The sequence below is a fragment of the Manihot esculenta genome, chromosome 3 (genome assembly GCF_001659605.2).
Source record: "Manihot esculenta cultivar AM560-2 chromosome 3, M.esculenta_v8, whole genome shotgun sequence".
Classification (NCBI taxonomy): Eukaryota; Viridiplantae; Streptophyta; class Magnoliopsida; order Malpighiales; family Euphorbiaceae; genus Manihot; species Manihot esculenta.
Genome location: NC_035163.2, coordinates 2,464,886 through 2,480,625, shown reverse-complemented (window position 1 = coordinate 2,480,625; position 15,740 = coordinate 2,464,886). Strand labels below are relative to the sequence as shown.

Sequence of the window (15,740 nt, the reverse complement as noted above, 5' to 3'; positions counted from 1 at the left end):
GTTATGTATAATTTTAAAATAATTCATTAATTTATTATGAGTAAATTGAATAGGGGGGCAAAAACTTCTTTCCAAGTTTTAAAAATGCTCTGTTAAGAATTTTTCAATGATATATTGGACAAAACAACGTGATTCTACTAACTCGTGTGTCGGTTATTACCATAAAAAAACTGAGAATCTTATATTTCTGTCAATGTATTACCTTGCGAGTCAAAGGTTGGAGACAATAGCAAGAACAGACAGTAGCTTTAATTCACTGTTGTAGTCCAAATGCACAGCATGAAAGTGACAGACTGCTTCTGTGACGCATCCAATCTTAATCTTAAAACTATAAATCCAAAATTAATAACTTTTATAATACAATTATTATATTATATTAATTAATTAATGTATAAATATATATGCATGGAAATTAAATCAAAGAAGCTGTCTTCAAGCAGTCCAGTTGTAATTAATTAAGTTAATTCCTTAATTATGGTCTTCAATAAATCCCTTTGACCTGTCATTTTCCTTTGATAATGAACTCCCTAGCTTCTGGGGAGCTTCCCTAGATGTCCTCTGCTCTGCTCAATTGGAATCCAACTCTATTTTTTTTTTTAAAGTTGTGGACTTTTATGAAATTTGTTTTCATATGATTATTAATGGATTAGTGTTTAATTAAACTAAGGAATTTCCCACCATTTTTTTAATATTCTACTGGTTTTTAATTTGCTTGGTTATGACAATTTTGCTATTATTGTGTTGGGTACCTAACACTTTAAAAAAATGGTGGATGGCATAATCAAATTTAAGAAAAAGTTATTATGTAATTTTATCAGTTTTTTTTTAATTTATAATTTAATTTATATTAAAATAATATTTTAATATATTATTATATATTTTTTAAAAATACTAAAAATATTTAATATAGTAATAATAATAATAATAATAGCAATATTATAAAATTGAATTTAATTTTACAGTTATAAATTATTATCTTATATATTTAAATTATAATTATAAATTAATAATAATAATTTAAGAATTATTATATTTATATTTTCATTATTGTAGTATAAACAATCTTTATATATATTTTTATAAGAAAATTTTTTTTTAGTCTCTAAAATATAACATAATTAATAAATTTTTTTCTCTAGTTTTAGAATTCAATACTTTCGTTCTTAAAATTTAATTCTATCAAAATTCAAAATTTCTCCGTAAAAAATTTTTGTTAAGTCAATGATTTCGATTTGATCAAAAGAAAGAAAAACAAATATAATATCAAAAATATCCTTATCAATAATAAAATAAAAAAATTATTATTTTGTTCCTATAATATAAAAAAACTCGCTATTTAATCTTTTAATTTTAAAAAATATATTAAAATATCTCTATATTTTAAAAAGTTTACTAATTAGTTTCTCTATTAATTTTATCACTAAATATTTTACTATTTAGTCTCTATAGTTTAGAAAAAATTATTAGTTGGTCCCTCAAATTATTAGAAAATTTACTAATTACTCCGTCCATTTCAAAAGTATTGTAGATTTTTTTTATGATACTTAACGACTAAAATTAATGAAAAACTAACTAGTAGATTTTTTCAAATGTTATAAATGTTTTAATTAATTTTTCAAATATTACAAAAATAATTTCTATTAAGTTTTAACTTTTTATTTTTAATAATTTAAATTTTATATATTTTGATTTTTATTATCTTTGCTGAATTTAAATCTTAAATTTATTAAAAATTTTATTTGTTTATGGATATTGAATTTGAGATTTTCTTTCTTGAATTTTGATAAAATTAAACTTTAAAAACTAAAGTATTGAATTCGAAAAATAGAGGGACAAATCTATTAATTATGTAATATCTTAGGGACGAAAATATATTTTTTTCTTTGATTCTTTGAAAGAGGGAGAGTGACCTATAAATTTGTAATAATTAAATTTTAAGGACTAAAATGTTGGGTTGTAGAAAGGGTAGTTCGGTCATTTTTTCTTGCCATTGACTGTATTTTTTATGGAGATACCTCTAATTTTAACGGAATTAAACCTCAAGGATGAAGTGTTGGGTTTTAAAAATAGGGAGACGAATTCATTAATTACACTATATTTCAATGACTAAAAAATAATTTTTCTTTTTTAATAATAAAATATTAAAATATATTATTATATATAAAAATAATATTAATTATTTTTTTAAAATAGGAATTGGAAATTAAAATAGTAGAATTTGAGATCTCTCAAATTTATTCAGATGCACTTATGACCAGACTAAATTTATGAGTGTAAAATTAATTTTTTAAAAATAATTTTAAATTATTAAATATTATTTTAGTAATAAATGTTTAAGCGTTGCTACTTAATTAAATGGTATTAGTGTATTGGTTGTCTGTTACATACCAAAGCCGAGGAGCAATGATCATGGATCACTCAATTTCACGTTCTCAATTTTGCATTAAAATGCAATCTAATATGTCTATTCATATTGCAAAATCTTAGACCTTTAATACAGGCTTCAGTTGATTTTTGATCATCAATTTCTTGCAATATATTTATATTCCCACGTCATATACGCACATATTCTCCTCATCGACTGTGAATTTCTTATTTATTTTTATTGGTTTCTGCTTCCTCTTGGATATTATTATCTAGGTTTGTTAGTTGAAATGCTACACAATCTCGACAAGTATCTTAATTCTTACATCTATGCATGCAAATTGTCAACCAAAACTACCACATCGTAGATATGCATCTTCCTTTTTCCACATCATGCATGCGTTTGTTTTGCGTACTTAAGAGCTAATCCCTCTAGTGATTAACCCACTAATCCTGTGATTAATGAGGTTAATCAACCATAAGCAATTCTGCATAGTCGAAACTTCATAAATATTTTCATTTTACTGACGTGGATTATATCTAATGATAGAAATTAGATACCTCTTAAATAAAGTTTTTACATTAAATCTCGTGAATTGAAAAAAAAACCACTAAAAAATTTTCCATTTAAATTAAATAACGATTCGACTTCAAATTAATTAGAACTAATATAACACTTGAACATCGAAGGATACGCATTAAGAAATGCTTTCAGAAGTTATATTTAATAGAAGAAGTTAAATATTTCTTAAGTAAGATCTCGAGTTCCATTCTTGTAGATAATTTTTTCCGAGAAAGCTTTTTCCATTTAAATTTTATGATAGATGGACTTTAAATTAGTTGGGACCAATATGAGACTCAGCTTCCACTTTCATTGAGTAGTTAGCTGCTATGTAGATCATTAACTAGGATGTTTAAGGACTAATGATGTTATAAATTATGTTGCTCGGAGTTAATCCAGTGGGACCATAAGATCTTCTAAAAGCTTTTAGTTTGTGTTAGTTGTGTTTCCAAATCAGAATTTTAATCTTGTTTAAATTGGTATCTTTGTCAGATCATTAGAGCTTAACTACTACTAGATCTCTTCAAATATTTTGCATGCTATAGAACTGTTTCAGTATCCTTATTCTGATCTCATGCATGATTTTGGTTTCTCTACTTAGCAAACATATATGTATGGATTCTTAATTACAAGTGTTTTTGCTCATAACAAGGTTTTGATTAGTCATAGGTTTTGGAAATGAAAACTTTAAGGGAAAAAACCCACCATTAATTTATTAAAATAAAAATCACATAAAATAAAATTTTGTCGAAATTCTCCAAATGAAAACCCTAATATGATAGTAGATTTATCCAAAATCTAACAATAAACTTATCATTAACTTTACAAAATACTTTATTATAAGCTTTTTGAATGGATAATAATTAGGATTTATAAAAGAAAATATATAAAATTCAAGGCATAGGATAATAAAGAAATTTATTTAATGAGAGTTTAATTAATGGGTTAATGAAAATGATCACATTTTTAAGGAAGTGGAAATTAAGTAATTAAAATGAAAATGATTAACACCAACCCTGGCCCCCTATCTATCAACCACCATATTCTTTGTAGATCTCATGAAGATTGAGAAAAAGAAAGTTTTGGGAAGATGACAGAAACGAACAGTTGGCAAATGGAGATAAAATTTTCTTCTGTAAATGTTGAGAGAGAGAGATTTTTTATACTGCTTCCATTACAGAGAATCAATTATTGATAATTTAATTTTTTTTTTCTCTCTTATTTTATTTCTCATTATTACCAAGCCAGTTGTGGGTCCCTTCTTTTAATGTCAAAGCTCTAGACTTTGTGCTATATATACGACAGTTCTTGACATTGGCTTCAATCAGCAATTCTCAAGCAGCACAGCCTCTCTCTCTCTCTCTCTCTCTCTTTCTCTCGCCTTCCATACACAAAAGCTTGCGAGCTCTCAAGAAAAGCTTAGCGCTTGCTGTAATCCTGTTATGGCGATAGAGATTGAGCAACCTACTGTTCCGCTATCAAGAGTTGCAGTTTCTGAAACTCATGGAGAGGATTCTCCATACTTTGCAGGCTGGAAAGCATATGATGAAGATCCTTACGATGAATCAGAAAATCCCTCAGGAGTTATACAAATGGGACTTGCTGAAAATCAAGTAAGTTTCAGTCTCAGCACCAAGCTTAAACTTTCATTTAGACCTTCCATAAGCAGCTTGATTCATCGATTGATGCAACTATATAACAACAATAATCTTATTCTTTCTCTTGTTAATTTCATCAAACAGGTTTCATTTGATTTAGTAGAAGAGTACTTGGAAAAGCATCCGGAAGCTTCTACCTGGGGAAAAGGAGCTCCTGGGTTCAGAGAGAATGCCTTGTTTCAAGATTACCACGGGCTAAAATCTTTCCGACAGGTACTTGCTTGTTCCGTCTACCCACGTTTATTATAAGAATAGACAAAGAAAAATTCTGACCGGTTATATGCAATAAATTGTACAGGCAATGGCAAGTTTCATGGAACAGATTAGAGGGGGAAGAGCAAAATTTGACCCAGATAGAGTAGTGTTAACTGCAGGCGCAACTGCAGCCAACGAGTTGTTAACCTTCATTCTAGCTGATCCTGGCGATGCTTTGCTTGTTCCAACTCCATATTATCCTGGGTAAGAACCAAGAACTTTAACTGAAACTTGTTTTCTTTCTTTTCATTCCTCTACGTGCTGTAGCTGAACTTGTGATTTTTCTGGTTTTGATTTCCAGATTCGACAGAGATTTGAGGTGGAGGACTGGTGTAAGAATCCTACCCATTCATTGCGACAGCTCAAACAATTTTCAGATCACTCCTCAAGCCTTGGAAGCTGCATATAAAGATGCAGAAGCCATGAAAATCAAAGTGAGAGGTGTTCTTATAACAAATCCTTCAAACCCATTAGGTGCCACAATCCAACGTTCAGTATTGGAAGAGATTCTTGATTTCGTCACAAGAAAAAACATCCATCTTGTTTCTGATGAAATCTACTCAGGATCTGCATTCTCATCATCTGAATTCGTAAGCATTGCAGAAATTCTTGAAGCTCGTGGATATAAAGATTCAGAAAGAGTTCACATTGTTTACAGTCTTTCAAAAGATCTTGGTCTTCCAGGTTTTCGAGTTGGAACTATATATTCATACAATGAAAAAGTTGTTACAACTGCAAGAAGGATGTCTAGTTTCACCTTAATTTCCTCGCAAACACAACATCTCTTAGCTTGCATGTTGTCTGACAAGAAATTCACCGAGAATTATATTAAGATAAACAGACAAAGATTAAGGAAAAGGTATGAAATGATCATTGAAGGATTGAAAAATGCTGGGATCGAGTGTTTAAAAGGCAATGCTGGGTTGTTTTGCTGGATGAATTTAAGTCCTTTGTTGAAGACACAAACAAGAGAAAGTGAATTGTCTCTTTGGAAATCTGTGATTCATGAATTGAAGCTGAATATTTCTCCTGGTTCTTCTTGCCATTGCTCTGAACCAGGCTGGTTTAGAGTTTGTTTTGCAAACATGAGCGAGCAGACACTGGAAGTTGCACTGAAGAGGATACATAATTTCATGGATCAAAGGAAAAAAGAAACCAACTAAATCTCTTCTTACAGCAATATGCAATTTTTTAATGGCTTTAGCCATTTTGATTCTTTAATTAGATGACCAAACCCAAACCCAAACCCAGAATTCATTATTACATATATAAATATATATTGTATACCAGATTGCAATATGTTATACATTCTTGTTTTCTTGCTTTCCCAAGCAAGTTTCCTGGAAATTCCATTTGTCTCATTCAATTGTAATACGTTTGAAAGAAAGTTTTCATATATATCATATAAAATGTCTCTGGAATTTGTTACCCACAACTTAATCTTTTCTTTGGTACATTCTCAATTAGGTTTCCAACTATATGTCCCACTGTTCTTGTTGAGATAAACACATAATACTATACACACGTTCACCCTCAATTGTAATATTAGATAAAGAGAAAAGAAAGGTAATATAAAAATTTTAATTATTTCACAAAATAAAACAAAAATAAAATTATATTAGATAAAGAAGAGTAATATAATCTTTCACGACTTTTAAAACCCTAGTCTCAATATACTTTTCAAAATTTCACATAATCTAAAATAGGAAAATATACAAATATTTATAACTTTTCACATTGTAAAGATAAAAAATTGCAACCTGAAATATTTTGGATTGTTAATCTATATAAAAAAAACTCAAAATTCAATCTGCATAAATAATGATAATGTTGAGCTGAGCCGTCTGCGCGTAACAAAACGTTTTATGTCACAGATTACGATCAATTAAAATTATATATAATAATTAATACGAAACTACTAAATAATTTTAGATAAATAATTTTGGATTAACTATTTTAATTAAAATGAAAAGTGGATTCAAAAGTTATTTGAGTGAGGACTGTTGCGGTTCTAAAACCACTTTAATCGGTACGAAACTACTAAATAATTTAGATGAATCATTTTAAGTCAATTAATGGTAAACTATTAAATAATTTAATTTAATCATTTTGAATTCAGTAAAAAGTGGATTAAAAACTTATTTAAATTAATTTGAACAGAACTGTTGCGGTTTTAAAACCACTATATTACTAAACTGAAATGATATAGATAAACTGCTAGAATATTTTAATCTACCTTAATCAATATTCATTTCAGTTAAACTGCTAGAAGATTTTAATCTACCTTAATCAATATGTTTATGATACGTGTATTTGTCTTGGTCATTGTTTGATTAATGCAAGAAATGGGTTTGATTTTGGGTTCTATGCTAAGCATACTCAACCAACATGATGACTTTTATAGAAATAAAAAAAAGTATGTGAAATTGTCAATGGGTGAAGCTACTTGTCAAAGCTTTCAATTGCTGTCCATATGTCTATCCACATTAATTAACAAGTTTAATTCCCAAGTATTTTTAATAATGTCCTTTCCGTGTATAGAGAACTTTTTGACTTCTTTAATTATCTGCGGGGCTGGTGGAGGACGCTAAAAACGTCCATTTTCATTTTGAATTTCTCGCTTTTTAATCTAACGATAATTATTTCTCATTAAATCTGAAAGGTTTTAAATTTTATTCTCTTAATTTTTAATTTTTATTTTTTTAAAAAATAATTTTAAAAAAATACAAATTTATTTTCACTTAATTAATAATTTTAATATCTAATAAAATTTAATATATTTATTATAAATATAATTAAAAAATTATATTTTTAATATATATGAAAAACTCAAGTGAATAAAATTATGTGAGAGAGAATAATTAGTAATTTTTATAAAGAATGATTAGATATAAATAATGATGATTAATGTCTAATTTAACATTCTTTTGACTGAATTAGTACTTGACAAATGTGGGTTTGAAAGATTACGATGGTTAAGCGGCAGCTGGGGACCAAACTCCAAAGCCAAAACGCCGCATGGCTAGGTTGGAAAACTAAGTTGGACTTCACCCTTCAGATTTAATATGACATATCTATAAAAATAAATAAATAAATAAATAAAGCTTTTTTTTAACTAATTAATATTAATCATCCTGACATGGTCAGGTCATTATGGCTTTGATTAATTAATTAAGATGTAATTATTTAGATAATTAAAGATTTGGTGTGCTTTAATTTCTATATATAAAGGTTTAGCGTGTGATCCTTGCTCATTACCAACGATTTCTGGTCCCCCGGCGCGGCTGATATATTACATTTCATATTATCATGAAGCAGCCCTGATAATTACAATGGCTAGTTTGTAATATAAACATTAACATTTTTTTAAGATCACATTCCACAGACCAGATAGATCGAGATTCGAGATTCATAAAAAAAAGACTCAACTCATTTGACGTAGTGGGTCAGTGGGAAACAGACCCAACTACACTATGATCTTGTCAATACGAGTGCCAAAAGAAAATTAAATAACTATTTTACGATGAAAAGAAAAAAGAGTATGTTTGTATGTACGGTTCTATATGATAATGATAGGTGACACTATAATAGAATAACAGTTATACGTCTTTAAAAAATAAAATAAAAAGAGAATAAAAGAAAAAAACGCGAATCATTCAAGTTAAATTCACTCGCACATATCAAAATCCTTTTTCTAATACTATCTTATAAAATTTCTCCATTGAATTAATTTTAAAAGTGAATTAACTTTCGCCTATTTTCTTAAAATCAGTAAATGCTGGAGTGGAAACTAAATGAATTAACTATGAACTTTATTTAATATATGCTTCACAATGAAAGCCGACTTCTAATATATTAAGTAATTGCCACGTGATAATTATTTTATATGTAATTAAGCTAAAGCAAGGTATGATCTTGAAGGTGTGATTGAAGATCAAGAATTTTTGAATATTCAGGTCAGGAGATATCCTCCAACTTGGTTTGGCAATAATAATATCTTACAAAGGAAATTAAAGGAAAGAGTTGCAATTTGATTTTTCTACCAAATAATATATATTTTTCCTTTTAATTTTAAAAAGATGAGGAAAAAACAACAAAATGAAAGGCAAGAAAGCTGAGTTATATAATCAACTGGAATCATATAGTGTGTATGCATCTTCAGCTGTTTTGACTAACTCAAGGAATTTTTTTAATTAATTTTTGTCTCTCTGTGTCACCTCTACTTTAGGAAAATTATAATAAGTTTAGTTTACTTTGATGAATTTTTTTATGTATTTACTTTTTAGTTTTTAGAGAAGTATCAATTGACTTTGAAGAAGGTGACTCGGTCTAAATAACTTGAAAGGAAACCAGCATAGCGACTGGTTTTTGGAAATACTGACTCTGACATATATGAAATTGGCAAAATAATCAAAATTTGTTTATCAGTAAAATTTCATATTTCAATTTAAATTTCTTTATAAATTATAATTAAAAGATTAAATAAATTTGACTACATCTCACAGTTGTGTGACTTTTATTTTTTTGTCAAATTGTTGCATTTTTTTTAATTGTTAATTATTTAAATTATATTCTTAGTTTAGTAATAGGTGCATCAAACATAAATTAATTCCTTTCCCATTCTTTTAATTTATAAATAAAAATTCTAAAACATTATTAATTACAATATATTCATGACTTTTTAGTTTCTTGTATTTATATAAGGAAAAAGACAAATTCTTAAGCAAATCCATTCTATTACCTTATCTCTAATCCAGCCTATTTTCTTGTAACAATTTACCGATTGAGTATAGAATGTAAATAGTTTAATATTTCACATTACTTATCTATAATAGAAATTCAACTTTAAAAACCATGACTTAATTTCAATTAGATTACAAATTTTAAATACTCTCTATTCAATTATATGATAATAAATTCATAGCTAGAATGGTGAAATTTCGAGTTCAATTGCATAGAAGATTAATAAAAAAGTTACATTTTCAACAAATTAAAGTTAAGTCTAGAGAAAGAAATTAAGAGGGTTTTGAATAAGATTTCAAATTCAAACCTTGTAAATAAATAAAAGTTTACGGATAGCGTTTTCTAATTAAGTCTGAACAACTCGATTTCAGATCAATTAAGATCAGTGTGACACCAAATACTGAAGAGTCGAGTACAAAAGATATTTTTATAAATCAAAATCCACTTCAAAAATAAATAGATAATAATCATCTATTCAATGGATGTAGTTTATCAACGAGAATAATTTAAGAAAAAAAAAAAGTAATATTTGTTCTTAAAAGGAACAAAAAGCAAGGACCTTGCTCGTGCGTGTGAAAGCAAATAAAAATTTACTTATATGGTTCAGACAACATTAAAAAATAATAGTTGTAAGGTAGCCACGGCACCAAGTCACCAACCAAACCTTTTAGGCTTATGTTTTTCTAGTCAAAATCTGCACCAAACAGATAGATCACAGCCGTCCACGTGACCCCATATGGCACACGAGCGGCCACAGAATTCCATCCACCATATATGATCAACACATGCAACTGAGCTATCTACTTCATTCAAAGTTGGTGAATACCTTCAAAAAGTGAAGAAAATTCAGTATTTTTTTCCACTTGCGTGATCTGCGCTGCCAATGCAGCAAATGGGATAGTGGGTCCACACTTTGATCACAATCTGATCATACTTTTTGGAAAATCAGTCCCCATTTAGATCACAAATCCACAGTTCATGTGGCCTTCCATATTTTCAGTTTGTACATGATCTTCCCAATTGGGAAGATGGGAAATCGCCCTCTCATTCTTTCTGTATGGAATTATTTGAGTGTCCAACCAATGTCATCTTCCAATGATTGAAACATGAGGATTGAATGTTTCAATATTCAAATGTTTTGTCATCAGATTTTGGAAATAATATATGTCATGTAACATCTAAATATACATAGCATCACATGGGATGACATCAAAGTTGGATAATTTAATGATCTAATACTTCATAATGCACGTAATAAGAGATTCAAAGAATCCTCAGATTGAGATGAAAACCTCTGGATGAAAAGATTGCAAGACTACAAGAGCAAGAAACAACTGGACTTGAACTACCTAAGCAGGTGGCATACATTTATTAGTACTGTGAAAGTTCATGCATAAACTTATATGCTAATTTATTCCTCAGCTCTGTCTGATAGGTACTAAAATATGCTCAAGGAACCAATGAGTGTTGAGTATTGAGATAAGTAGTTCGGCACTTCCTTGAGTGAAGTCAACGGTTAGATCCATTAACAAATACTTATTAGGAGCACTTTACCTCTTAGTGGACTGACCTGATGCAAACAAGATTTAGTCTCAGCTTAGTGGACTGGGAGTACCTGTGGTCATACAAAAAAAATACTCAAGGTAATCTTATTTTGGATGTAGAATGCATTACGTGTAAGAAAACACTGCAAAGAAGTATCTCCTTTGCAAACAATCACCCACCAAGAACCACAGAATGCATGAGATATTGTGTTTGAAGCAATACCTGTCATTTATTGATGTTGAATCCTAATTAACTTTGAGCTGAAGCCCTTCATATTGAGGATTTTAGCAGGCCTTTCTTGTCATCATCAAGAAACATAAGCCTTTGGACCTTCTTGTAGAAAAGAATGCTACAACCTCCCAAAATCCAGTGACAAATCCCACTAGCCATGCCCATGTGACATAATAAACTCATTTTAGTCATCATCATTTTACAATAGAGTCAGTCACTGAGATTCTTCCCTTTTTCTGCAGTCTTTCTAGTAAGAGGAAACTCTGTGTAGTTTAGGTTCACCAGCTGAGTATGCCTAAACTCCGACATCAGACACTTATGGAATTCACTAGGAATTGCTGTACAAAATGTTTAAGACAGACAGAAAGAAGTTAGCCGTGCTTTGCCCAATTTCACCTGAAGTATAGTTACTGGAGAGATTAGGAGATTCCCATACAATATCTCAAAATGAAAGGAAGTTTCCAAAGGTTTTCAACCATAAACTCAATTATTCTTCTACATTCAACAAAACCGGAATTGATGTTTCTCTTGATATTTTATTTTGTCTTGAACAAATAGTACCAACCCAAAGCCGCCAAGGAAATTTAGATAAAATTCACACAAATGATACATACCTACTGATTATTCACTAATTTCGTTTCCACTTGTCCATCAATTACCATCTAAGACAAACTCCTCTAAAACTTGAGAACTTAATCTCCTATTCAAGTAAACTAAAATATAACAGATGCAAAGTGACAGTTTTCCCTATACATAAGCAAATGCACTTTCACCTGTTGCAACAATTCAGTATAAAACCATATCCACCTCATTGCAACATCTTCTTCATATGACCTCATTGCAACATTTTTCTTCTTTGCATTGAAGCTTAGCAAAAAAATTTTTGCGAGTATTAGAGGAAAAGTAAAGGAAATAAAAAGTAAATCACACTGATGCATGCACACACATGGAGATCTGCGCCAGTGAAAAGGCTGCGAATAGAGGCATCAAAAAGACCATTAACAGATACTTCCAATCAAATAAAAGTATTTCGTGTTTGGCTTTTAGTTACTACTAATTTACAACCTCAAAAGGTATGTTACAAAATTTCTATGAGCAGCATTACATTATCAATATAGCAATGTTCTTCATAAAGCAAAATCTAAATATGCAGCACAGAAAATAATCTATAATCGAGTGAAGATTTGACATGCAATCACCTAGAAGGTAAATCATTCTCCCCCTTCTTCCATAAAAGGGTCATCAATGTTGTGGAGACAGAAATGAGCGCCAAGTACAATGAATAGTATACACTGGAGCAACAGTTGAAGCTGATCCATTTGCTCCCATAAAATACCATCTCCATCTAACAACAATAACAAGAACACTGTTGTTTAAGTAATTCTAAATTTGTACAGTTTTAATATTTGAAATACAATGAAAGGTCATAAATGACATTTAGAATAGTTTCAATAGCAATAGAGAATTGGCTGACAATTTGCAAATACCAAACTATAATTACCAAAACAGTTAATCTTCTTTTACTAAGACATTTACATATTAGGTAGTTTCTCAATCGGAAGCTTTGTCATCCATGTTTAAGAATCCTGTACTTCCCTTGCCAGGTAAGGTCACAACTGTCAATGCTGCACAACCAGATGGAAGCAACCTTCATAACATACGTAAAGTGTTTCCGAGAATCTAAAATTCCTTGATACAACCCACTGCTCATTGCCTGTCAAATTTTATACTCGTGAAGGCCATCTGACTCCCCACACTGGAATCCTGGATTCACGAACTTCTCAGATGCACTCAACTCCTCTAGAAAATCTGAAATGACAAATATCTACTATTGAACCACATACTGCTTAAACAATATAAACAATAATGTCATACTATTATATAAAAAAAGTGAAGTTTAGGTGAGAAAATAATCAATTTTCAACCTCATTTAGTTTATTCAACAAAAAGTACCACAAAGATGATAAACTTTTAACCCGCCTGGGTGGACCAGTTCATTGGTTAGCTGGCCAATTCACTCAAGTAAACCCCAGTTCTCAAATAAAGGGGACCTATAGCTAAACTGCACAAGCGACTACTATGGTTCTTGATTAAAATGGGCCAGTTTTGACAACCATGAATACAACTTCACCTTAATACAATGGAAACAGGTTCCACACATAGAGTATCAAGTTCCCAACAGAAAATGAACAAGGGTTTGGATTATTCCTTTAATATCATAAATCCAATTAACTGCTTCCAAATAGCTGATATAAGAAAAAACTGCAAAAGAGTGATATCCAAATGTAAAGACTGCAAGCACAAAATTGAGGCCTACCAAAATATTCTAGAATTGTGCAATGCAAAGGAGAATGGCATTGTCTACAATGAAAAAGAGGAAATGAGTTTGATTAAAACATGTCAATGAGAAAGAAGAGTGCAGCCATAGCCATGCTTTTACACAAACAACTTCAAAAATGGGAAGGTCGGGTTGAGCTTTGATAGTATTTTGAAAATGGGTTAATTGATGGATGTGAAGTTTCTGGAGAGTTTAGAACCTTTGTAAACGCTCTAGCGAAAGATATAACAAAAATGAAGATTCATGGTGGTTCAGAAAGAATGGTCTTATTCCTTGTATATCTACCCCTTGTATATTCCATGTTCACCATTTTGCTATGATCTCTTTGCCCTTAATCTAAGTTGTACTCTCACAATTTAATGTTATCCTAAGATGTTGACAGTTCTATTTTTTTAGGGAGCATGTCCCTCTAAGATGTTGACAATTCTATTTTTTTTAGGAAGCATGTCCCTCTGTATGATGCATTAACGGTGGGCGGTCGACTAATAAATACGGAGTGGCTGAGATGAAGTTACTTGTTGGGCACATTTACAGCATCGTGGGATTACAAACACCTTCTAGGACATAGGTATTTATTGCTAATTTATTCTACTTTTGGTCAGGGAGCAGTCTCTCCGAATAATGCATTAATGGTAGGCAGTCAACCTGATAAGCATCTTTTGTGAGAAATGGGTCATTTTATCGTTCGAGGCAGATTTTATCCTGATCCTTAGAGCTCAGGGTGAGAATGTAGGATGATATTTATATGTTATCAAGTAGTAAAAATTTGACTATCCTAATAGTGCATAGGCATTTCATCCAGAATTCCAGATATCAAATATCCAAAATTCCAAATAACTGGAATCATGAAAAATAACAGTAATTCCACAGAATAAGATAAGGAATAATTCCATAAATTACATTGTTTGGATTTGTCAGTTTATTTAATATCTTATGAATAATCAGACAGTTGCTATTACAGATTCAACAACCAAAGCAAGATAGTGAGGATCATTACTGCAATGTAGAGCGAAGCAAGCCTATGACAACAATTCTCATTAACAACTGACTATATAACCATCAACCATTCCATTTTACATATTGTGTACAACACTTATACCTTGTTGCTTCATCCAATCATCTCTTCATTTTTTTTCTCCACAAAACCAGATTCAATTTCTTCCTATCCTCAAAAGCAAACACATTAAATATTCGCAATTGTAGATATTATCTCACCGGCATGAGAAACAACAAGACACAAATACCAAGCGTCACAAGTAAAGGAACCTACTCAGTTACGAGAGCTTCAGCAGCCTCTTCAGAGTAAAATTCTGCCGCAAGTCGTCAAGCCGAACCGCCTCCAACTTGTTCTGAACTTCTGCGCCGCAACTTCCAATCTCTTCTTCTAGCTCGGAAGCGACCAAACCCAATCTTGGATTGACCTAAAATTATCAAAGTAAAACATACATTAGTTTTGATAGCTAAGCGAGTCAGAGGAAACAGACCAAACGCAATGGAATGATTTTATAGCTAGAATATCGAACACCTGAGAGAAAGAGAGGAAAGAGCAGCAAGAAGTGGCAAATTTTTTGTTAACTTTTGCGGGCAACTGTTGCTATTCTGCTCCTTGCCATGCCTCCCCTCCTGAGCCATGAATTGAGCTAAATTTTTTTGCTGTCTCCAAAATACAAAACTTCAGGGATTTTATTAATTTTAACTTTTTTTTAATTTTAGTTTAATTTAAAATGATAACATTTCAGCTTATATTAAAATTGAAATTAAAAATTACTGATACCATAGCTAATAAATGTTAATATTTTATTTAATATTGCTATGAAGCTAAAAGTCTTATATTGAAAATTTAAAATTTTTTAATATTTATTAATTATAGTTGAATTTCAAATTATTGTTTAATTATAGAGAATTGACTGATTTTGATTTAAATTATTTTAAATTAATATTTTTTTACATATTATAATAAAAAATTAATATATTTATTTATTTTATTCAGTATAATTTATGAAATTATGTATTTATAAATATTATTTGAGAAATAAAAATAATA

At 30.0% G+C, this 15,740-nt stretch overlaps 1 protein-coding gene and 1 long non-coding RNA gene across 3 annotated transcripts; one reads left to right on the top strand and one right to left on the bottom strand.

Annotated features, from left to right (window-relative positions):
• Positions 1–4,271: 4,271 nt before the first annotated feature.
• Positions 4,272–6,123, top strand: LOC110610310 (1-aminocyclopropane-1-carboxylate synthase 7). Its single transcript, XM_021750175.2, has 4 exons — positions 4,272–4,539; positions 4,669–4,797; positions 4,883–5,043; positions 5,141–6,123. Exons 1-4 carry the CDS (start codon positions 4,369–4,371, stop codon positions 6,000–6,002), a joined length of 1,323 nt encoding a protein of 440 aa, XP_021605867.1. The 5' UTR covers positions 4,272–4,368; the 3' UTR covers positions 6,003–6,123.
• Positions 6,124–10,030: 3,907 nt separating this feature from the next.
• On the bottom strand, positions 10,031–15,354 carry LOC110610311. Of its 2 annotated transcripts, none has more exons than XR_002487193.2 (5): positions 15,222–15,354; positions 14,967–15,117; positions 12,558–13,167; positions 11,350–11,696; positions 10,031–11,197 (listed from the first exon to the last, which is right to left on the bottom strand). It is a non-coding gene; the product is annotated as an uncharacterized LOC110610311 (long non-coding RNA). The 2 variants fall into 2 exon arrangements; XR_006350288.1 differs by lacking the exon at positions 15,222–15,354 and having other exon boundaries at positions 12,558–12,703; positions 12,895–13,167; positions 14,967–15,213.
• Positions 15,355–15,740: the final 386 nt, after the last annotated feature.